The sequence below is a fragment of the Rhineura floridana genome, chromosome 6, assembly GCF_030035675.1.
Source record: "Rhineura floridana isolate rRhiFlo1 chromosome 6, rRhiFlo1.hap2, whole genome shotgun sequence".
Lineage (NCBI taxonomy): Eukaryota > Metazoa > Chordata > Lepidosauria > Squamata > Rhineuridae > Rhineura > Rhineura floridana.
This window is the reverse complement of record NC_084485.1, coordinates 73,637,768-73,663,489: the sequence shown is the minus strand read 5'-3', so window position 1 is coordinate 73,663,489 and position 25,722 is coordinate 73,637,768. Positions and strand designations below refer to the sequence as shown.

General features: G+C 42.7%; 1 protein-coding gene across 14 annotated transcripts in view; it reads right to left on the bottom strand.

The window, feature by feature from the left end:
* The window catches only part of GRM4 (glutamate metabotropic receptor 4), a 603,968-nt gene that overhangs the window by 31,401 nt on the left and 546,845 nt on the right, over window positions 1–25,722 (bottom strand). For all 14 annotated transcript variants that reach the window (XM_061632388.1, XM_061632386.1, XM_061632382.1 and 11 more), the window contains 2 exons: window positions 23,092–23,228; window positions 20,671–21,606 (listed from right to left, as the gene is read on the bottom strand). In XM_061632388.1, the coding sequence (XP_061488372.1) occupies window positions 20,671–21,606; window positions 23,092–23,228 (1,073 nt within the window). The remainder of the gene's footprint in view (window positions 1–20,670; window positions 21,607–23,091; window positions 23,229–25,722) is intronic.

Sequence of the window (25,722 nt, the reverse complement as noted above, 5' to 3'; positions counted from 1 at the left end):
TTAAGAGCCTTCAACAGAAGAGCTATCCCAGTCCCCCTGCAGTACCCTGTACTCTCCAGCCAAATTTCCCCACAAGTGTACAGCCATACCTGTTGTCTTCAGACTGTCTTCACAACTTCAGTTTGCTTCCTGCATTCCATATTGCACCTTTCACCAATGAAGCCAAAAGTGGTTTGGATTTCTAACTGCTTCTTGCTAAGGTTTTCCTGTATCTAAGTAAGTGATAAATTATGGGGTGTGTGCATGGGCATCACGTTTTGCCTTGTATCTGTGCATTTTTAACAAATTCTGATCTGTTTCTGATTCATTCTGTCTTCTCACCACATCAGTCTGTGTTTTGGTCTCTGAGCTGTTCTGTATACTGCAAAGCTTCATTTTCACTATAATGGGGAATCTAAATATGGCTATAACTTTTTTCTCATTTGGCCAAAGTGAACGCAATTTACAGACACAGGACTCCTCAAAAGTGGATTAAGCCTGAAGACAAATAATACCAAGCCAAGATATAGATGATGACCTCTATCACATAGCAAAGCTCATCAAAGTGAACAGAAAACTATCTGAAACTTTTGCATGGCCACAGCCACTCTATAGTAGCAGTTTTGTTTAGAAGTTACCAGAATGCACATATTTCTAACCTTAAATTATCACTGTTCCTGTTCTGATTTAGATAGTGTTATAGGATTGTGGGGGTGGGTTTGGATGATGATTTGCTATAGCATACATGCATGTTAGATTTTGTGTGTGTGCAACTGTTTAGGGGAGCAAAGGAAAAATGTGTGTGTGTGTTTTGAGGGCTGCTGTGCTACAGTGGCACAAAGCAGGACAAAGGAGCTCCAGTACTGAGACTGTAATCTGTCTTAAACATGTCAGAGACCCAGTGTCTTAGGCATGCCAAGTGTGGGGGACTGGATGCAGAACTGTGGCTGGGAGCTCCAAGAAAGAAGAGGAAGCCTAAGAGATAGTAATTAACTGAAAACTTGCTTTAAAGGAATGTACTGTTTTTGTCAGGGCTGGTGGCAAAGGGCAGCCAGGTCAAGCCCTGGCCAAGGACCCCTGCAGCCCAGAGGGACCCCTGAAGGGTCCCTGTGATGTCCCTGTATTTTAATATCTGTAAATATGGTAAGTGTGGGTTTATTAAGTGATATATGGTAAGTGACTGAGTGAGAGGGGGGAGTACATGGGCTAGAATGCTGGAGAATGCTGTATGATGATTGGCTGAGCATTTGAGTGGCTGAAGGTATAAATGAGAGGATGACAGTTGGTTCAGAGTTCTGTTTTGTGGGGGAGTTGTTGGCGATTGGTTGTGGAGTGTGGATTGGAGTTGGTTGTGGGTTGGATTACAGTAATACCTCGGATTAACATACTCAATGGGACAAGAGCGAGTACGTAAACCGAAAATGTCCTTAAAGTGAAGCACTACCTTTTAAAACTTTTTTTCCCTCTCCTTCATGCGGAGCCTCAAAGCCCCGCGCTAAAGCCTCTGCTGCTGCGCTGTCGCGCCTCCCAGCTGATTTGCGGTGGTGCAATCGCGTCTATTTCCACCCCCACGTGCTAAAGCCTCTGCTGCTGCTCTGCCGCGCCTCTCCCTGACCCTAACCCTGTAAGTGGTTTGCTAGCTGTGTTTCTGGAGAAATACAGGCATATGGAGCATGTACGTTATAGCGAGGTGATGTTAAGTGAAGCGACGTTAAGCGGGGTATGCCTGTATATTTGGCTGGTATTTAGGCAGAATATATATGACTGGAAACATAAAGAGTGACACTATATGAAACCATACGCTTGTTGAACATTCCTAAAGTAATCTTGTTATTTCCTGGTGTTATCAAATAAATACTTTTATTGGTTTACCAAAAGCCTGATCCTTGGCTGGGATACACAGACCAGAAGGGAGGGCAGGGTAATTACCAAGGCTGGAGGGAAACTGCATCAAATAAATGGTGGCAGCAGTGAAGGGAGATATTGTAACATCGTCAAGTATCCAGAGCAACCCAGGATTGTATGCTTTATAGACAAAGATACAAGGGAGTTGTGGCCAGCAAGCGCACCCAGACACAAAGTAACAAGCCGTAGGGAGACTAAGGTGAAGTCTCTAGCAGTATTGTTTACAGGAAGTGACTGGTGCTGCTGCCTAGCAATGGGAACTTGTGAGATCTGTGCTAGGGTGAGCTACAGAAAAATAAAAAGTGTGATTCTGACTGCTGGTAGCCACGGGTGGGAGTATCACAGGTGGTGCCAGTGGGAGGAACATTACAGTCCCTCCTTAGGGTGTGGGGGTAGTGCTCCCTTTCCACGATCCTCAGTAGGGTCGACTCTCGACCCTGCCACAGACCACAGAGATGAAGCTCCCAGCCCCCCCGACTGTGCAGGCCTGCGGCACCTGCCCGCCCCACCTACCTCTTCTTCCTTTCTGTGAATGCCCTGCATGCTGTGCACACAGCTGCCATCAACCAACATGGCAGCAGAGGCTTCTCTAAGGGGCTGATGCCCCTACCGCCATAATGTGCACTCACACAGCATAGTGTGCATGCATGCCATCAATGAAGATGGCGGTGGGGGTATCAGCCCCTTAGAGAGGCCTCCACTGCCATCTTGGTTGATGGCAGTGACCTGCATGACCTGTGCACCCAGCAATCAGGGCATTCACAGAAAGAGAGGAGAGGTAGTTGGCGTGGTCCCACCCAATCTACAAGGGGGGCTGCGAGCAGGGGGCCCAGGGCAGGCTGGTGCCCACGGGCCCAGTCATGCCTGGCACTGGCCCTGGTTTTTGTATTAGTATTTTGTGGAAATGTAACTGTGCTGTGGCTGTGTGTATTTGATGGTATATGTTTCAATGCCTTTATTAACCTGTATCTGTTATTTCTCTACAGGAAATGCTGATGTTCTACTGTTTGTCTGCAGCTCTGGGACAGACCTTTTTCAGGGTAGCGTTATAGGATTATGGGGCTGGGTTTGGATGATATCTGTCAGTGTGGCTTACTCTTAGGTAAATGGATATGGACTGCTGACTTAGCAGTTAAAACTGTTTAGAAACACTAAAGAAATCTTTCTGAGACATACCTACATCTCTCTCCCACTTTTCTTTTAAAAATGAAATATCCATCTGAATTAATTCACAGGAAATATATTTAATTTTATTCTGATTATTCAGTCTTGTATGATTTGTTTTGTTAGGGAGTTAACTAAAATCTTGTATTGTCTTTTAATATAATTGTGGTTCATTGCAATATTGTTGTTGATCTTTTCTTCAGTTTTACTCAGTAAAGAATTTGTTAAAGCTTTGTTCTTGTCTTTGACAATTCCCTGTTAGCTCAGAATCATCAAAATAATAATAACTGATGACAGTGGTCAGAATTAGGACTATTAGTTGGGCTACTCTATTTGGCAACTTACCCATGCACTAGCTTCACTGTAGGAGTGTTTCATATAGGTGTGCTTTCACACAAATGGTCTATCATGTGCATTCTTCAGATATGGCGTTGATCATTACCATGTGCTTCCATGTACATCTACATGTATGTGTATAGTGTGTTTTTATAGGTAATGCCTTGCCATGAAAATGTAACACCAATAGACCATGTTAATGAAAAATTATCCTCAAGCTGGTTCACATCATGGTCACCCACTACATTGAAAGGTTAAGCACCAGCTCCCTCCAGCTCTATACAGATAACAAAATTGCAAGAGCTCTACCAGCTCCTGACTTCACAATCACAGCGGTGGCTGCATGACAGTGTGCTCCAGTGCTTAGAGTGTTAGGCTGGCATCTTCATGATAGGTTATCACAGCTCAGCTGAGATTTCTGAGAACTCGCAATTAGTCAGCCTCAGTTTTCCATCTGTAAGAAGGGAGCAATAACCATTGCTGAAGGGGTTGCCAGTGTGATGCCTGCAGGTACACATATGCAAACAGAGGCCTTCCCCAGCACCAGTAGGGTCTCCTCCCCCTCTGAAATTAGGCTTGAAGAAGCATCCTATTGTAGCCAATGAAATAGGCTGTGTGTGGGGAGGGGTGCCCACAACAGTTTCCCTAGTTTGCAGATGTCCTCATGAGACCAAAAAAGTTGGTGACCCTTGCATTATTGAATTGCTCTGAGGTTGAATTAATTGTGGATTTTCAAACATTTGCCATATTAAATGTACATCCTCTTTTTCCAGGCTGCCCAAAGATGTGAGCGCTTGTTATAGATGATACCAACTTTAAAGTGCATAGATATTTCTATCTTTCTGTCTAAAACTGAGCATTGTATATCTTATGATCCACTGGTCACAAAGACATAACTTGTCCCATTTAACATTTTTCAAGAAGCTCGGTCTTTTGAGGAAAAATGACGCCTTCAATAAAATATTAATATCTTTATATAAAATAGTTTAATGCCTATTCTTGGATGAAAATACAACATAAATGGCATGGTGGATCTGGGTAAGCCTCTGGATGCAGAAAAAAATGGTTTTTTTCTTTTTAAAAAGGAAGACTAACACGTTATCAGTTGGTAGTTAAAATACCTAGATGATATAATGCTTCTATTCAGATTAATGTATCATTCAGACAAGAATATGGGTTATGTTAGAAAAGATGTGGGGAACTAGGCATGTATATAACCATCTAGGGTCCATCTATATAAATTAAAACTTGGGGCTAGGGATGGGTAAGAATTTTGATTCAGTTTGCATTTCAAGCCGAATCTATCAAATTCACACTTTCCAAAACAACATGAGAACTGAAACACTTTGAATTTTGCAATGCAGTTTGCCAGCTAAACAATGTTTACAAAAATGCATATATTTGGGGAAGGTATACATAAAAGTGAATAGATGAGTGAAAATAACAAGTAAAATGCATTATATGACAAGAAATGGCTTGCAAAAATGTGTAAATGAGTCAAAACTGCCTACAAAAATGTGTTTATTAGGAGAAATTCACACTAAAACACTCAAGAATTTTCATGAGGATTTTTTTTTACATAAAATTGCAAATTGTTGCAGAAGTATGGAGAACTGAATTTAAGATTGGGGGGAAAAGAAACAGAGAAAACTGAAATTGACAGATCTTTCCATCTCTACTTGGGGCAGGAAGTTGTAATTATTAGTCAACTACTGGCCACTTCAAACCTTCAGATTGTGCTACTGAATGAAAGAAGAACAGAAAGAAGCCCCACTTCTGACTCATAGGAAATTAACTATTAGCATCTGCTGCAAAACTTTGCACTGCACAAAATGACTGAAAGCACCAACAGCTCATGCAGTAAAACAATGGCTTTTAAAACTTGGGGAGTTTGCCATTATACATAAACTCAGTGAGGAATAAGGTCAAAAAGAGAGGACAGTAAGAAATCAATCCATGGGCATTTGGGTACCTTACTCTTCATATGCAAATAACAATGACACCAATGAGCCATGTCCCACACTACAGCTGCACTGGCATGACTGATATCTGTGTGCCCTTTCTCTTCCTCTCCTGATCCCTTCAACCCTCTGTGTGCCCTCAAAATCAACTCCAGTGGGTTGGGGGACCCTATAGAGAAGATTTTGGAGTGCACGGGGTGGAAGTCCTGCTGCATGAATGGAATTCAAGGGTGTGAATGGTGCAGCATTTGATATAACTCAATGACTCCAAGTCAAAAATATAAAGCAATTTTTGCAACATTTAATTTATGGCCTAGGCTAGAAAATGTAGCTCTCCAGATGTTGTTGGACTCCAACTCCTATCAATCTCAGCCAGCATGGCTAATGGTCAGGGATGATGGAAGTTGTAGTCCAAACATCTGGAGAGTCAAAGGTTTGTCATACTTGGGCTATACAATATACTGCATTAATACTAGCGATGAGTAGATATTCACCATTACTTTCTTTTTGCTTTGCCCTGTATTCCAGTCCTCCTGAATTCTAGTTTAACTCTGCTAATGTCTAAAATTAATTCTGGGACTGGAGCATGCAGTTAGCTACAGCTCTCAATTCCTTCAGTTTATTTTTATCTTTCCCAGTGATTTTTCTGTGTTACTTATTCGCCCATAAAAACAATACAAGAAGAAAACTCAGTGTGATCATATGCCTGGCTGCGCCAAGATTATTTTTTGTGCAGTGTTTTACTGATGGCTTCATGGCCCCTTGAACTCTCTCTTCAATTTTTTTTTTCAAATTTCCTTTATGGTACTTGTTGATTATCTATCTTGTGCTGCAATGCATATTTGCTCCTGCACTTTGGTAAAACACCACACAAAAACAATCTTGATACAACCAACCACACATTACAATATTTTTGCAGTGTTTAACTCATGCATTGAATAAATGAGGCTTATTTCTGATTAGACATGTGTAGGACTGCCACTGTTAACATCTGGTTCCTGCCTCCTGCCCCCCCCCAAAAAAGATAGCATAGGATGCCTTTTAAACCTTTGGATCTGCTTTGAATAAAGTATTCTTGGATTTTGTTTACACGGCATTCTTTTTTTAAAAAAAATCCAGATGGAAAAACATGTTTTTCCTAATATTTCAGGTTTAAAAATGGGTCTTCATGGACCAGCACATTGTGACTTTATATTTTAGGAAGCCTGCTTTAATCAGTGCCCTTTCTTTGATTTTAACACTGTACATTTTGAATAAAATTAGCTGCTGGAGGAATGATCCATCCTCTAACAGTGTGTGTATATATTCAGCTGATGTCTAGTATAGTGGAGCCACCAGTGAATAGCAAAGGAGGCAGCCATTTTTATGGTGTTAGCCATTTTGAATTTCCAAAACTTCAGAAAGTACCTCAGAACAGGGCTTTCTGGGGAAAACAAAATGGTGGCTGCTCCCAACCTCCCCCCCATTCCCTCACCATCTGAAATACAATCAAAGCAAATCCTTAATTCATTATTGTCACTTCAGAAACAAGATCAGATATTGTAGAATCTAGCAACAAAATATTCAGATGAGAAGAATTTTGAAAGCATCCCTTATCAGTATACACCATGGTGGGGGGAAGAGAACCAGAGATTTTTGTTGTTTTTCAAAATTTTACCTGATGATTTCCTGTTTGGTCAAGTGTTAGGGCACTTGTAGCACTGTATGTATTTTCCCACTTTAAGACGCATTATTATTACTATAAAAATAAATTTGATTTATGTTGAAAAATCGTATTTGGAAAGTAATAAAATTCAATTAACAAAAGAGAGAAATATTATTGTGCTGCTGAGGTGGTTGCATTTGGGGACCTTCTGTTACACAGGCTCTGGGATATTGGTAAAAGCTGAGAGGCAAGAAGCTCCTCTTAATGAGCAGAGCTGGAAGAGGAAGAGGAAGAAAAAGGAGGTGCAGAGTGGATGCTAATGGGTTTGTGTAGGCAGCAGCCACTGTCATGACACTACCACTGGAGTACTTACCAATGCCTTCTATTTTAAACAATAAACTCGCCGCCATTGAATAATCAAGCATGGACTAGGAATGATGCAACATTTCAAGGACACAGTATGCTGTCTTTAGGGGCAGGTTCTCCGTAAGACCTGTATAGATATAAATGCAGCATCCACACTATACATTTAAGCACTATTATACCACAATCATGGCTCCCCCAAAGAATCATGGGAACTATAGTTTGTGAAGGATGCTGAGAGTTGTTAAGAGACACAATTATTCCCCTCATGATGGTTTAACAATCAATCCCTCTTCCCAAGGAACTTTGCGACTTGTAGCTCTTCAAGGGGACTAGGGGTCTCCTAACACCTCTCAACACTTTTAACAAACTATAGTTCTCAGGATCCTTTGGGGGAAGCCATAACTGCTAAAATGGTATAACAGGGCTTTAAATATATATGTGGCCAGCAATATCTGGGGTGACATGATCCCGGCGACGGCTTTGCTTTGGTACAGAATGCGGCGGCACGCTTAATAAAGCAAAGCCATCGCCGGGATCATGTCACCCCAGTGTTGATGGAGCTACACTGGTTGCCAGTTGTATACCGGGCCCAATTCAAGGTGTTGGTATTAACCTTTAAATCCCTAAACGGTTTCGGCCCAGTTTATCTGAAGGAACGCCTCCAGTATCACCAAATATGCCGCCAAACAAGATCAGCCTCACAAGACCTTCTCTCGGTCCCACCGGTGAAAACAGCTAGGCTGGTGCGGACCAGAGAGAGGGCCTTCTCGGTCGTGGCCCCCACCCTCTGGAACTTGCTTCCTTTTGACCTTCGACATGCCTCCTCCCTGATGGCTTTTCGTCGAGCCTTAAAGACCTTGTTATTCAGGCAGGCCTATGGGATTTCTGGGGTGGGTTAGGCTATTACTAACAGGTGGTTTACTGTTGTATGAATATGTTTTAAATTGTGTTTTATATTGTGTAAGTCGCCCAGAGTGTCTGTTAAGTCAGACAGATGGGCGACTAACAAATAAAATTTTATTTTATTATTATTATTATTATCCTCAATGTGATGGTCCAGGCTGGAAGGTTCTCTCCTTCAGATAGTGCTGGTGGCCACATAGTTCATTGCCTTGATGAGGATACTGGTCCCTTATTCTGTTTGTGAGTGATAGATAGCGGAGGGTGGGGTGAGGGTGAGGAAAGAGAACACTCTCCAGCATCCTTTATCAATCGTGGTTGTGTAAAAGGCAAAATGAACTCCACAATCCCAACATTTCTCTAGGTCAGCAAGGGTGGTACTTGAAAGAGAGGTGCTTCTGGGCTGCTGCTTCCATGCACCCCCCCTCCTCCCAAGTGGTCTCATGTGCACCTAGCCTGGCACTTTGCTGGTGGCACTAAAACCCCTACCTGGCTTACCAGTTCCTCTGCTCCTGTGGCTCTGGGAGACTGGGAGTGGGTGTGGTCTGCGAGTTGACCAGGCACCTGGAATGGGGATCTCCAGTCTGGACTAGATAGGGCTGAATCTGCACAACAAATAATGTCAATGTATAGCTGAACTGCAAGACCTGCCTTACAGTTGTTCTAGATTACATCTTCCTCTTGCAGATGCTCCTGATTTGGATTAATTTGCCTGTGGAGTCAAAACGTATATTGCCACTGATGGACGTCATGTCAGTTTTCCTCTCTTTCTCTGTTAAAACATCATGGGCCCTTGGTCAAGTGGGCAGAATACCCAATTATCCCTTTTGTTATTATCACCAAGAGTCTTTGCTAAAGAAACAAAATGCACAAGGAACACCAGAGTATTTCCTTCCCTCTTGCCATATCTCTGAAAGCACAGGCGATAAACAGTGGAATAGACAATGATGCTGCTATTTGGCTTCTGCCTTATCAGCACACAAAATTGTCTCTTTCTTTAGATCCTTGGTTATTGCTATTTCTGCAATCCACTGGGATCTGTTAGGATAAGAGAGTCTTTTGAGAAAGTGCTTGGGGGACTTGTTAGAATAATCTGTTGCCTCCATGTAAAGTTGTAGACACAGGGTGGGGAAAATTAATAAAATAACACTGAGATCTCATCAGTTGCTCCCTCAGGAGAAAACAATAAGGCAATTTCACCTGGGCACACAGATTTTTTAAAAATCCAGAACACTTTTCCACAGATGCTGCGAAGAAGTGAACAGGGTGCAATTTCAGCTCCACAGTAGTGCTTATAAGAGGACATGTGTGAGAAAAAAAGGACACACTCACATAACTTGAGTGATTTGAATTCTTGAGAATTATAACACTTCCATGTTTCAGTTTCCCCCGCAATTATTTCCTGCAGTCCAATGGCCAGTGCTGCTAAAGCCTATTGTGTACATGCCCAAAGTTAACAAGTGAAACATTTGGTACACAGTTCAAACTATCACACTGTTTCCAGGCCCCAAGCACACCAAATGTTAGGAAATGAACCTTATTTCAGAATATTTCTCTTCCATTAAATAAACAGCTTCCCCAAGAGCTTCCTGGGTCTTTGGCTATAAAAATCTCTGGATCATACACTTTAACTTCTATGAACTCCCACATCTCATCTTCTAAACATGGGCATGTCACTCAATGTGTCACAGCCTACCCAAAGATTTCCTTATTAATGGAGAGTTTGTTGCACCTCAATGAGTCCTTCACTTCAGGGTATTTCTCCCTTGGTTCTCATTTAGAGAGCTCCTATCCCTTTGCTGGTAATTAAATACTGTTGGTTGTGTAAATGCTTCCTGCTGTTATATTCCCTCAACACCATTGGTTAGGCTGCTACCTGGACTTCTTAAAATCCATCTGATTCATTTATTTATTTTTGTTTAACTCAGCATTAATGCTAATAGTCAATTTTAAATTTTCAGAAACAAATGATGCAACAACTGCTAGAGTCCATCAATGCCACCCATAGTATTGTATGTGCATACTATGAGATATGGTAACACGGTAGTATGCAAGCACCTTCATTTATTAAAAAATGTCTCTCTCCTGCACAACTGTGGCTATCACTACATCTGCCTGCTATGATAACGTAAATCAGGAATGGGGAACCTGCAGCCTCCAGATGACGTGAGGCTGGAGTTCTTCCTTTGAACAGACAGCTTGGCTACTAGAACAGAGATAGGGAACCAGTAGCCTTCCAGATAAGAACATAAGAACATAAGAAGAGCATCTGGATCAGGCCAGTGGCCCATCTAGTCCAGCATCCTGTTCTCACAGTGGCCAACCAGGTGCCTGGGGGAAGCCCGCAAGCAGGACCCGAGTGCAAGAACACTCTCCCCTCCTGAGGCTTCCGGCAACTGGTTTTCAGAAGCATGCTGCCTCTGACTAGGGTGGCAGAGCACAGCCATCATGGCTAGTAGCCATTGATAGCCCTGTCCTCCATGAATTTGTCTAATCTTCTTTTAAAGCCATCTAAGCTGGTGGCCATTACTGCATCTTGTGGGAGCAAATTCCATAGTTTAACTATGCGCTGAGTAAAGAAGTACTTCCTTTTGTCTGTCCTGAATCTTCCAACATTCAGGTTCTTTGAATGTCCACGAGTTCTAGTATTATGAGAGAGGGAGAAGAACTTTTCTCTATCCACTTTCTCAATGCCATGCATAATTTTATACACTTCTATCATGTCTCCTCTGACCCGCCTTTTCTCTAAACCAAAAAGCCCCAAATACTGCAACCTTTCCTCGTAAGGGAGTCGCTCCATCCCCTTGATCATTCTGGTTGCCCTCTTCTGAACCTTTTCCAACTCTATAATATCCTTTCTGAGATGAGGCGACCAGAACTGTACACAGTATTCCAAATGCGGCCGCACCATAGATTTATACAACGGCATTATGATATCAGCTGTTTTATTTTCAATACCTTTCCTAATTATTGCTAGCATGGAATTTGCCTTTTTCACAGCTGCCGCACACTGGGTCGACATTTTCATCGTGCTGTCCACTACAACCCCGAGGTCTCTCTCCTGGTCGGTCACCGCCAGTTCAGACCCCATGAGCGTATATGTGAAATTAAGATTTTTTGCTCCAATATGCATAATTTTACACTTGTTTATATTGAATTGCATTTGCCATTTTTCCGCCCATTCACTCAGTTTGGAGAGGTCTTTTTGGAGCTCTTCGCAATCCCTTCTTGTTTTAACAACCCTGAACAATTTAGTGTCGTCAGCAAACTTGGCCACTTCACTGCTCACTCCTAATTCTAGGTCATTAATGAACAAGTTGAAAAGTACAGGTCCCAATACCGATCCTTGAGGGACTCCACTTTCTACAGCCCTCCATTGGGAGAACTGTCCGTTTATTCCTACTCTCTGCTTTCTGCTTCTTAACCAATTCCTTATCCACAAGAGGACCTCTCCTCTTATTCCATGACTGCTAAGCTTCCTCAGAAGCCTTTGGTGAGGTACCTTGTCAAACGCTTTTTGAAAGTCTAAGTACACTATGTCCACTGGATCACCTCTATCTATATGCTTGTTGACACTCTCAAAGAATTCTAATAGGTTACTGAGACAGGACTTTCCCTTGCAGAAGCCATGCTGGCTCTGCTTCAGCAAGGCTTGTTCTTCTATGTGCTCAGTTAATCTAGCTTTAATAATACTTTCTACCAGTTTTCCAGGGACAGAAGTTAAGCTAACTGGCCTGTAATTTCCGGGATCCCCTCTGGATCCCTTTTTGAAGATTGGCGTTACATTTGCCACTTTCCAGTCCTCAGGCACGGAAGAGGACCCGAGGGACAAGTTACATATTTTAGTTAGCAGATCAGCAATTTCACCTTTGAGTTCTTTGAGAACTCTCGGGTGGATGCCATCCGGGCCCGGTGATTTGTCAGTTTTTATATTGTCCATTAAGCTTAGAACTTCCTCTCTCGTTACCACTATTTGTCTTAGTTCCTCAGAATCCCTTCCTGCAAATGTTAGTTCAGGTTCAGGGATCTGCCCTATATCTTCCACTGTGAAGACAGATGCAAAGAATTCATTTAGCTTCTCTGCAATCTCCTTATCATTCTTTAGTACACCTTTGACTCCCTTATCATCCAAGGGTCCAATTGTCTCCCTAGATGGTCTCCTGCTTTGAATGTATTTATAGAATTTTTTGTTGTTGGTTTTTATGTTCTTAGCAATGTGCTCCTCAAATTCTTTTTTAGCATCCCTTATTGTCTTCTTGCATTTCTTTTGCCAGAGTTTGTGTTCTTTTTTATTTTCTTCATTCGGACAAGACTTCCATTTTCTGAAGGAAGACTTTTTGCCTCTAAGAGCTTCCTTGACTTTGCTCGTTAACCATGCTGGCATCTTCTTGGCCCTGGCGGTACCTTTTCTGATCTGTTGCTGAAATCCAACTCCAATCAGGCCCAGCCCAGCCAGCATGGCCAATAGTCAGGCATGATGGAAGTTGTACAAAAACATCTGGGGGTCCATGTGTTCCTCATATCTGGTGTAAATATTTCACATAGAAATTGGCAGTCCCACTAATAGGGCAATTGTGTTATACAGCTGAAAATGGCTATATATGCACAAGGTCTTCCTGTGTGGATATGTATCTGTAAATCAAGGGTCATTTCTCAGGGATCCTGGCATATTGAAAAAGAAACAAATTCTGAGTCTTCCTCTTGAATGGGAATTATGCTATTAATATGTTATCAAATGCAAAAGAGTGGACTGGATACTACCTAAAGTGAAACCTTTTTTATGGATATCCATGCAAAATCCTTTTTGGATTTCACCCCTTTCCATCTTCCTGACCACATTTTTTATCCTGGCAATTGTTCACATCAATCAGAGCTCCTGGAAGTTTTCAGGCATGACTAAGTCCCTCCATCGCACTCCATAATGGGTTTGGTAGTCTTAAGGGAGCATAAATATTTGATCGTTTTCATGCATACTTATTTTGCGTGTAATTGCATTACATTTTGGGTAGTAACATCTCAGGGAGTAAACTAGTCTTGGACAAGATTATATGAAACCAGAAATGGACTGGGAAATAGCTGGTTACAATTTTAAATGGGCTTCACAGAAAGGATCTGAGGAGACTACATAAGGTCAGTTGGCATAAAAGCGCTGAGATACTAAAGATTTCACGAGAGCATAAAACATTCATTGCACAAAGCTGCTGCTGAAAATAATAGATGGTCATGTTACAGATCCTAAAAATGTGATTGATAAGGTTCTGCATTTTTAGCAAGTGTAGATTTAAGGTGTCCCCTTACAACAGTTAGCAATGACAAGCTGCCCAGTTGAGCAAGTTTGTGTCTTTTTAGGAGAAGGCCTCTGGTTGGCTCCACTGAGAAGGCTCTGTTTCTAGTTGTACTCATAGAGCAGAAACCCTCAGCAAGATGCGCTGCTGTGTTAGCTCCAAAGGGAACTAGGAACATTGTTACGATAGCCTCTAATCAGCTTGTTAGCAGCCTAATAGAAGAGGAATGCTGCATATTACAAGCCCCCAAAGTGAGGCAAAGCTTCTTGTCGAATTGCAACTTGACAGCTAGCTTTTGGCAGCCCTAAATTATCCCATGACAAGCTGCAGTGAGGAGGTGAGCAACCTTGCGCATAATCTACAGTCATTATCATTTCCATCTTTATTACCCACAATATGCTGAGCCCATTAAACTTGCTTTAAGGGGGCTTTTGTTTGGGAAAATAATTTCTTAGGAAACCTGCTTTCTTGTTAGCATCTCCCCTGCTATTTCAAAATGTAAACCCTCCTCCATTTGTTTCATTTCCATTCTCCTACCCATTTTTTTTTAAGCAGACAACTTTAGTTTAGCACCAGATTTACCCCTGGACCACGAGATTGCTCAGCAGCTAAAATCACATACAGGAGAATTGGAGTGGATATCCAGATCTAACAATGTACTACACTCATGCCATTTTCCCAGGAAAAAAAATCAGCTTGATGTACCCATACAGAGATTGTTCTCAGAACATAATTTGAGCCAGGGCAAAGAGCCAGAACTAGTTCTCAGAGCTGGGGGCATGGCCTGGAACACATGTCATAAAAATAAAGAAGAGTATAACCGAAGAAGAGTGTTTACCCTCACTGCTGAAGTTTGCTTCACACATTATATTTTTCAGGTGTGCACAAAGAAACACTTTATGTCTACACCCACACACACAAATCATGTATGAATTCTCATTCACCAACATTCACCACTGTGCAAAGTGTGAAGAAGTCCTGAACAGCATAGAAGTATTCTAAGATTAAAGGTAAGGCATTTCAGGTGACAGTTGCTTCCAGGAAGACATGAAACCAATGCCTCTTTTTTAAAAAAATATCAATATCCACTAAAACACAGGTAACTAATCTGTGGCCTTCAAAATACTGCCAAACTAAAACTCCCACAAGCCCCAGCCAGCATGGCCAATGGCATGGGATAATAGGAACTGTAGTTCAGCACCATCTGGAGGGCCCCAGGTTAGCCATACCTGCACTAAAAATTCCTTTTCTGAGTAGCATAATCTTAATGGCTGTGATTTTGGCTGCTTTCAGGTGGGTATTTATAATGGGATGGTGCTCCTCATGCATGCTTGCTCTTTTTTTTTTTTTGCAATATCCACATGATGTAGTTGGCACCAAAATGCCAGCTTGTATTTTCCCTCCCCATTTATCTGGATTTACCTTTTTGGGGAAAATCTGGTAAGTTTTAAAAATAACCCACTCTTGCCAATGACCCATTTGTGACATTTGAGCAACCTGTTTACGATATCAAGCTCCCATCTGGAAGTACCTTTCCCCAAGGCTGTGGTTCAATCTGTAAAAGCCAAACACGTCAGGGACATGTTTAGTGCACAGCTCTTTGGAAAACATCAGACAATTAAGTGTCACTTATACAATACAGAAAAGAGGCAGAAAGATACCATAGATACCACAGAGAAACAGATAATTACTATATCAGACTCTCTCTTTTTTTTTTTGGAGATTGTATCTCACCCACACTGCTCACAAAATGACACTCCTAAAGGATAACAGACACCCAGAGTAACACACATACAGCAACTGACATCACTTCAGTCCTTTCTCCCAAGCAGAAGCCTACATGCCACACATTTCGAAGTGTAAGAGTAAAATCTGTTGCTTTTCACAGGAAGCTGTATGGGTTTTAGTTCAGTGATGCTAGTGACCACCAGGCACACTTTGAATGGAATAGCAGGTGGAGATATGTAACAAGAGCACTTACAGCTATAGTTTAAGGGGAAGAAGAAGGGACTGTATCTCTTGTAGGACCCAAGCAGGACAGTAGCATTGGCACTACTTCCACCGCTTGAGAGAGTAAGTGGCTCTCTCTAACTAAGTGGAGTGAGTGGCATTTGCAGTACAGCTAATGTCTACATTTTAACAGGCTGTGTACCATCATGCTATGCTCCCACTACAGGGAGTCACTGTGGCAACAGGGCATCTCAGTCCCCATGCTCTGTTACAATGTCTTTTGACCTTGTGCACATGTCTGACCACAGCCCAACAAAGATGACAGTACTCAGCAAATGTTCTAGGGTGTCTACAGCCAGCAGAGGACCCCTAGTTAGTCCATGGGCTTGTATATCTCCTCAGTTATGATGTCTGCTGATATCAGGCCTGACTGAAACCTTTCTTTTAAGGGAAATGTTTGCCAGAAATTCAGAAGAGCTCATTCCATGCACCATCATTGCCATACAGATATGTAGGTGCTCTAGTGGTAAACTCCACAAAGTAGAGGAAGACCCTTAAATAGATAGCACTTAGTACAGGGGAAAGCTTTCATCACATTTATGGCCTAGACTAATTTGCATGTACATAGGAAGCTACCGTATGTTAAGTGAGACTGCTGGTCCATCTAACTCAGTATTGTTTACACTGACTGACAGCAGCTCTCCAGGGTTTCAAACAGGAAGTCTTTCCCTGCTCTACCTGGAGATTGGATCTGGGACCTTCTTCATGCAAAGCAGATGCTCTTCCACTGAGCTACAATCCTTAGCCTCTGGTGAATTAATGCTTGAGAAACACATCTAAATTTCTCTGGAGTGTGCAAAAAGAAATTTCTGCATGGTCCTAGCCATTTGTCAGGCAAAATTATACAGTATCACAGAAGAAAACTTTCCAGTTTTCGTGTTTGTATATATATGTGTGTGTGTGTGTATGTATATATTCAACACTAGCAAGAAAGCTCTCTGTTGCAGAAAATGAATGCATCATAATAGAAAGACTCCTCATCTATTTCAATAGGGTTGTTATGGGAACCCCTTAAGATCCCATTAAAAGGCAGTGTTTGCCCAGCATCAGTGACTGAAGGACTACATCCACATCCTCCCTAATAAACCTGCATTTACAATAGATTTATATAGATGTCAAGAGACATTAGGTCAGGGATGCTCAGGGCCCAGAATAATGCCTTTTCTTGTGTTGCTAATAGAGCATGAAGGGACAGATTCTCACCAGGGCCAAAACAAGCATCACAGTCTCTGGCGTTAAGCTGATCTACACCAGCTGTGTATCAACCTTAATGTGCTTCCTTTCCCACTGCCTGCCAAGCTGTGTTTAACATTGGATTAGCTAATGCAATTCCTCCGGGTCACGTTCGAGCACAACCTGATCTGCCAATGAAGACAAGGCCCTGGAGAGCTTGTGACCAGAATGATGGAATTATTTTGTTTGCTAGCCTTGCTGCTGCAAGATGCACCACTTCTCCCACTGCAGTGGAATCTGTCATAGGAGCTCAGTGTTGCCAGAGCACCCAGGTGTTAATTAAATTCCCACCAATAGAGTAATCGAGTAAGGCAGTGCACAGTTCAATGAGTGAGAAGCAGCCCTTCTCTTTCTCCTTCTCCTGCAGTCAGATTACTTGGGCTGATAATACAGGGACAGGTGCAATGTGCAGGAAAAATCCTCTGGATTAAATTACTGCAGTGCTGCTGAATGGTGCCAGGTGGCTCTGTACACTGGCAACTTTTTTTTTTTAAATACACATTGGAGGGACAGGAGATGCTATTTTTCTATGCAGTTTACCACAGTCCTAACTGATTGATCAGAAGAGGGGAGCCTTCTCCAGTATGAGGATGGTAGCAGAATGCAAGAGGAGAGCTATTAAAGGGTGTTTCAGACAAGGCATGAAAGTGTTGTTTCAGGTTCTCTTGCATAGCCTTCCTTGGTGGTCTGGAGGGAAAGCTCAAGGGTACACTAGAAATATGGGTGGTTTTATTATTATTATTAGGACCAATGCATTTGATTGAAGACTCTGTAAGGCTGCAAGGGAGGTCTGAAACCAGGATAGAGTGGCCACTTACCCACTGCCAAAAAAGAAATGCAACACCTAAAGAAATGCAGCAACTTAAGAGGCATGCACACCTATGCTTATTTATATGTATTTGTACAAATTCTGAAATAATTATTATAATGCTAATAGAAATACAATATATCTCACCACAGTGGGAAGACTGTGACCAAGTGACCTATATGCCTGGGCATTCTGCTCTCCATGGTACTGTTGATGGGCAGCTTCAAGGCCTGTGATCTGTCTTTCTTCTTATGGTTCTTGATCTTCAAACCAGGCATAGACCAGACAGCCCTTCAAAGGACTCTTCAAATAGAGGACTGTCCTTTGTAAAGCTGCACATATTGCCACTCTAACCTGGGACCAACATGGAGACTTACCTCTTGCAATACCATCACTCTGGTCCCACAGTTGGCCAGAAGGACAAAGCTCTGTGAGACAATGGCACTGTGTAGGTGCAGTATTAGCATTATTAGCATGAGTACTGTCAGCTGACCTCACAAGCCAATGGAGAAACCATTCCTTCCAAGCCAGTTCTTTAGTCTCATCAACTGATCAATTTGATAGCAATGCAAAATCCCTGGTCTGGCAGACTCAGTCCAGTATCTGACCTCTAGCCCAGCCATGATCATGTTTCCTGCCTCTGACCCTTGGTTCCTGTTTGCCTGATTAAGTATCAGACCTCCAGCTCATTCATTGACCATATCTCCAATCTCTACTCTGGCCCATCTTTGTCAGACTCAGACCTCAGTACAGATGTTGCAAAGCTAAATCTCAGCAGTGATGGAGCACTAGTCAGGCAAAACAGCATCATTGCTCTGATGCAAAACAGAAGGCTGATTTGCCTGAATGGTATCCCTGAAGAAGAGTCTTCTTTGATAGTGCATTGGGTCTAGTGCACCTGGAGGTCCTGATATCTACCTTTAAACTTATGTTCATTTGAGATAATGATGGCATTCAGAAAAGGCTGTAAAGAGAGGGGATGTTCAAGCAAGTGGTGTAAAAATGTAATGATGGCCACTAACTTGGATAGCTTTAAAAAGAGGATCAGACAAATTCGTGAAGGATAAGACTATCAATGGCTAGTAGCCATGATGGCTATGCCCTTTCTTCATGGTCAGAGGCAGTATGTTTCTGAATACCGGTTGCTGGAAATTGCAGGCAGGGATGAGCCATTGGGCTGATCTGGCAAGGTTCTTCTTATCTTCTGAAGGGCTTGGCCCTTCCTGCCAGTGACAATGTACTAAATAATTACTGCTGGGCTGATGGGAGTTCACATTGTTGAACTACACAGGGAAATGCAGAAAATATGTATGTTTGATGGCCAGAACTTGCCACCACATCATGGGGTTAAAGGAACAAAGATTTCTTTCTTTGATCTTTTTGGACAATTGAAATGTTTTGGAAACATGGCTTAGCATTCACAATTCACCACTGATAAGTGACAGCCAAGAATTACCTTCAGTGCCAGAATACTAGGGATATCTGCAGGGTTACAAGCTCAAGGCCCATGAGGTGTGCCCTCAGTTAACTTACATTTCTCCATGAAGAATGCTCTTCTAGAAACCATGGATGGCTGCAGTCATTACATCTTCTGCTCCTGCTTGCCAAGCAGCCTTGCAGATGGCAGCAGCTCTTACTAATAGTGCATTCCCATTTCAAGCATTAAGAATAATTTCAGAAGTTAATGGCTTGCCTAAGCAGGCTGGGTTTACAGGAACTGGGTCTGTATACACACAGAGATGTACATTTAGTTCCTACAATCAACACTGTACCTCTCCTTGGGCCATGTTGCTCCCCTTCCTTTCTGCACTGCAGCTGGAAATGAATTTATTTGTTATTTAATTACATTTATATCTCACCTTTCCTCTGTCATGGAACCCAGGCAGCATACATTTGATTCACCCATTCAGGCACTGACCAGACACAAACCTGCTTAGCTTCAGCAAGGTGATGGCCTCATGTGCCTTCAGACCATGATAAATCACGATGCTAATGCAATGGATACATGTGCAAATCTGTACATGTGATTAGAAGATTTTACCACACCTCATTATTTATGTCTTTATAAGTACTTTTTGGGACTCCTGCTAGTAGGAATAACGTTGAGAGCAGGGGACTTTAGGAAGCAGCCAAATTATTCCATCGTGATCCACCATGCTATTGTCTGCAGCTTTAGGACCAAGAGCTACAAAGACCCACACTGAAATTATTCAACAAGTGTAAACTGATAGAGAAATGAGACCTAAATATTCCACTAGGATTCCAGGAACAAGGACATTCAGCTATTATATCGCTTTGGCAGGCTAAAAAAAAGGCTGCTCTCTCCTTCCAGGTATGTTTCTGAGTATTCTGTGCAAAGTCAACCCAAATTCTGCATTAAGTGTAGCCAAAATTGGGACAAATTTGCATGCAGTTGCTTATCATGTATGTTTTACTCTGCTTTTGTCAGCTCTTCCTCTGAACACTTAACAGTTCTTCAAATACTTTCTCTGGCTATTGAGAATTCAAAAGGATTTGTTTTCCAGTTAATTTGCTCAGCAATAAGTGCTAGAAACTTGGCTTTTTTAAAAAAAACAGTGAAAACATGGGTTCTCAGAATGTTGCATCCTGTGTCTGATATACTAAACTGCATACTTGTCCAGGGCGGTGACACAAGTCCAGAATACACTAAGAACTGCCTGTGAACCACAGAGGTTCAAGACACCTCTGCTTAACATTCAACAGCTTACAATGTCTGCCTTTCACATGAAGCAAACATCAAGGAGGCAAAGGAAAGAGAGGGGAGAGAGAAAGAAGAAACCACATTAATACTGCATTAGAAATAAGGGTGGATAAAAGAATGCAGAGATAAAAAATAAGGAGAAACAGGCATAGAAGGGAGAGAAATTGTGAATGTAAAGAAACATGAAAGCATTAGACACCAGTGCAAGGAAATCCCAGCCAGATGCAGAATTAGTACAATTTCTATTGCACCATGACATCGGCAGGCCAGAAGTATTTTATCACAAATGCATCTGAGGACAAGAAAAGCAGGCCTATCGGTCACCCTCCCTTCTGCCCTTGCCCTGTCTGCATTACCTTCTCTGCTGACTGTGATGTCCCGAAGAAGATAGGTATGAAAGCTAACCAGACGATACAGGTAGTGTACATGGTGAACCCAATGGGCTTGGCTTCATTAAAGGTCTCAGGAACCCCACGGGTCTTTATAGCATACACAGTGCAGGTCACCATGAGCAGCATGCTGTACCCAAGCAAACAGATGAGGGATAGGTCAGAAATGTCACACTTGAGGACTCCCCGGGCAAAGCGGGGGTCTGTAGTCCGCTGGTCCTCATAGTCGATGATAGAGTGCGAGGGATCCACAATGAACCAGATGCAGACCCCCAGGAGCTGCAGGGAGATGAGGCTGAAGGTGATGACCAGCTGGGAAGCAGGACTGATGAAGCGTGGGGCACTGACTGACTTTTTGCCCTGCTCAAAGATCCGGTAGATCCGGTTGGTTTTGGTCAGCAAGGCAGCATAGCTGATGCTCATGCCCAGCCCCAGGAAGACACGCCGCAGGGAGCAGGTTCCCAAATCAGGCTCAGCAATCATCAGGAAGGTGGTAGCATAACAGAGGAAGATGCCTGTCAGGAGCACATAGCTGAGCTCTCGCCCTGAAGCCTTGACGATGGGTGTGTCATTGTAGCGCACGAACGTCACCACCACAAAGAGGGTGGCGATGATGCCCACAATGGCAATGAAAACAGGCACCACAGCCCAAGGGGAGCTCCACTCAAGCTTGACTATGGGGATGGGAATGCAGCCAGTGTGGTTCTCGTTGGGGCGCTCACTGAGCCGACACACCTTGCAGTGGAACTCATCCTGCTGATACTGGTACCCGTCACAGCGCTCACAGTGCCAGCAGCATGGGATACCCTTCACCAGCTTCTTCCTTTCACCCGGCCTACATGGCTGGCTGCAGACTGAGGTGGGCACGCGATTGCCTCCCCCGGGCCAATGCAGGCGCTCCATCTGCAGCAGAGAGAAAGCAAGAATCTCACCAACCAACATGAGCTAACATGGTAGGGTCCAGGGCCACATTCACACCATATGTTTATTCCACTATTATTCCACTTTAATCTGTCATGGTTTTCCCCAAATAATCCTGCAAAGTGCAGTTTGTGAAGGGTTCTGAGAGATGTTAGGAGACCCCAATTCCCATTACAGAGCTACAATTTCTCTGGAAAGAGGAACTAACTGTTAGACCACTCTGGGAATTGTAGGGACTAGGGATCTCCTCTCAGCACCCTTTACAAACTACAGCTCCCAAGATACTTTTGGGGAAGCTATGACTGTTTAAAGTGGAATAATAGTGGAATAAAAGTATGGTGTGAATGTGGCCCAGGTCACAGCAGGGGCTGGGCCAGCATGCCCCACCAACTCTGCAAAAACACTTATTCTTATCTAAGCCATGTCCAGCCACTTCCGCATGGCTCCCTCCAGTTCAGTAGGAGCCCCTGATGACCTAGTTCAGATGTGGGGAGCCTCTGGCCTATAATTTCCATCATCCCTGATAATTGGCTATGCAGTCGGAAGCTGATGGACATTGGAGCCCAGCAATATCTGGAGAGACACAAGTTCCCAAGCCTAATGTAGTTTCTCACCTCTGCAGATCTACAGCAGCCCTCATCTGATAGCTCTGAAGCAACCCTACTAACTCAAGTCTAGACCTTCCTGTTCTGCAATACCAATCTGTTACTACAGCACAGACTCAATGTAAGTGTTGTCGCTAAAGAAGCCCACGGACACTGCCCTTACTAAACGACATAGCTACTGGGGCCATGTGGTCTAGTCTGTCTTTGCCTTTCTCTTCTCCACATCTCCCTGTAGTTATTACAGGCCTGCAATTCCACACTGTCCAATTTGTTGTCCCTTCCACTTGATGGGTTAGTTTTTGTCTTGGTACACAGCCAGTTCTGAATGTCTTTGCATTAGAGCTGAAATAAAACAAATTCAGAATTCCACAGCATTTCACTGTTGAAATTCAGTTTTGTTGAATGGTTAGGCATCAGTCAGCCAAGGTTAAACCCTTTGTCTCACTGAATTCAATGGGAACTGAATTTGCTGAATTCTTTCCTACTGAGATTGTGTCCTTAACTCTTAGGTTTTGCAGGAGAATAGTTAATAACATAAGCATAAACTTGCCACGTGCAAGACTTTTGCAGCATTTGTTCCCCTAAAAAAACCAGGTCTGCATTGTGCGTGCTACCTATGGTATGAGTTGGACTGTTGCACTGAAAGAGATCAAAGAGAAACTGGGGCTAAATATTTCAAAAATCCCTCTGTATGATCTCTATGATGCCTATATGCAGATTTTAAAAATCCCATTTAGACTAGAACCCTTGAGCATTCATGAGTATCACTCCATTTCCTCATTAAAACACTCGGGCTTCAGAGTGAAAGCATTTTAATGGATTTATTCCCTTAAGTGTTTTGGCAAATCTAAGATCTGCTTACTTTTAAGTTCAGATGATCAGCCCAGTACCCAATAACTTTGTACTCAGGTGTGGCATTCTTGATCTGGTACTGGTAGATGTCATAGCGGCCCGGGGCATCTCCATTCTCGTTGAATGTCACAGGAGTCCCAGCAATACCTACAAGGCAAAAAGCATTCCAGCTCAGAAAGAAAAGTATAGCTTCTTTGGCATGTATATTTGATCTACCAAAGGCAAGCTTGTCTCTCTACATCTCTTAAGAACATAAGAAGAGCCTGCTGGATGAGGCCAATGGCCCAGTTGCTCATTGGAAACCTGGAAGCAGTACCCAAGTGCCAAGTGCACTCTCCCTCCTGCAGTTTCCAGCAACCAGTGTTTGGAAGCATACCGCCTCTGCCTATGGAGGCAGAGCATAGCCATCATAGCTAGTAGCCATTGATAGCCTTTTCCTCCATGAATTTGTCTAATCCTATTTTAAAGCCATCTGTGTTGGTGGCCATCACTGCCTGGGAGTGAATTCAATAGTTTAACTATGTGCTATGTGAAGAAGTACTGTCTTTTGTCTGTTCTGAATCTTCCAACATTCAGCTTCAACTGGATGTCCACACGTTCTAGTGTTATGAGAGAGAGAGAAAAGCTGTTCTCTATCCACCTACTCTATCCATGCATAATTATATACACTTCTGTCATGTCTCCTCTGACTCACCTTTTCTCTAAACTAAAAAGCCCCAAATGCTGCAACCTTTCCTTATAGGAGAGTCACTCCATTCCATTGATCATTTTTGTTGCCCTTTTCTGAACCGTTCCCAGCACTACAATATCACCTTTGAGATGAGGCAACCAGAACCATACACAGTATTCCAAATGCAAACACACCATAGATTTATACAATGGCATTTTATTTTTAGTTCCTTCCGTAATGATCCCTAGCATGGAAATTGCCTTTTTACAGCTGCTGCACATTGATCTATCCACTATGACCCCAATGTCTCTTTCCTGGTCAGTCACTGCCAGTTCAGACCCCATGAGCATATATGTGAAATTAAGATTTTTTGCTCCAGTATGCATAACTTTACACTTGTTTACATTGAATTGCATTTGCCATTTTACCGCCCATCCATTCAGTTTGGAGAGTTCTTTTTGGAGCTCATCGTAATCCCTTTTTAACAACCCTGAACAATTTAGCATCATCAGCAAACTTGATGAGACACACATATACACATTCACATATACACACCAAATCAATGGGAATCCTGAGTGTGATCCAGCCAAAGCACATTAAAGTCCTACTGATTTCAGTGGCTGGGCTTAGTTTTTCCCTGTTTAACTCAAGGGGCCATACTTAACTATGCCTGGATTTTTCTCCAACTGGGGCAAAATGGTTCTATTCATGTTGGCATGTGACCAGAGGGCTTTTTAGCAAATGCAATTCAGCAGACAAACGAACCTTGAAAAATTGTACAAGTGAACTAAAAGGACATTAGAATTTCCTTACTTAGGCTGCAATCCAAATCTCCAATTTGCTGTGCTGTGGGTGGTGTTGGTGTTTGGATGGGGCTGAGGTCTCCCTCCACCCAGCCTAAAATAGCTCTGTCGGCTTCCGCCTGTGGAGTGCCATCAGCATCACTTCTCCAGCATGGAGTTCCCCATTCCACCCACCAAAAGTGTATGAAAGTACTGTGGAGAGCCCCAAAATGATGTATTTCCGAGTGCAGAAGAGCTGAGCCAACCCAGGACCCACTGGATCCCAAGCATGGACGAAGGGTTTTGCCTGCTCCTCACTTTCTACCCTAGCTGACTTGAGCATTGGGAATGCAGCAGTGGTTGCACCACTCCATCATGTCTCACTGCTGATTGGCCAGGACTGGGTTTCCTCTGTAACTTGTTCATTATAATATATATACGAGAATAGATACAGAAGAAAGACTCCCAGCTGCTGTACATGTATAAAGAGTTCTACTGAGGGCAGGAGGGCAGACCTACAAATCAGTAGAATCAGCTGTCCTCTAATGAATTTCAGAGGTCAGCTCCCCAGCTTTTGAGTTGGATTGGCTCTATGCCCAATAAGACTCTAGCCCACAGCTTTATCTGAAATAGTTTAAAGCTAGTTCTTTACTTTGGGCAAGTAAAAAAGAACATTACTTTTATTCCTTAGCCCCTGTATTGCCAAGATAAATCCTTGCGGCCTTTCTGCTCCTATAATGTTAACTCACACAATTACATATTTGTGCAGAGTGGCAGCTTAGAAACCCCTTTCTTGGATCAGGCCTCCCACTATGTTAAGGTAGTGAGAAGCAATAGATTTTTTTAAAAAACCAACACGAGAGGCTGAAATCAGTTTTGTTTTACATCCACTCCAAATGCCAATGTGAAACCTGCACAGCCTGCATTATGGATGGGATTTTCTGGAAATCTCAGTGTTAGGCTTATCCACACAGATTTTTTTCTAATTCCTGTCTTGCTCCATTATCTCAGAGAGAAGCAAGTTTTTTTAATCACTTCCACTAAAGATATTCTTGCTTATTACATGCATTATTATACAAGTAATTAAACACATTTTAATACTCATATACACACCAGGCTTCCTAAAGTAACCAGCACAGAAACAGATACATACTTTTGTATTAATACATATAATTGTGCTGCAGAAATA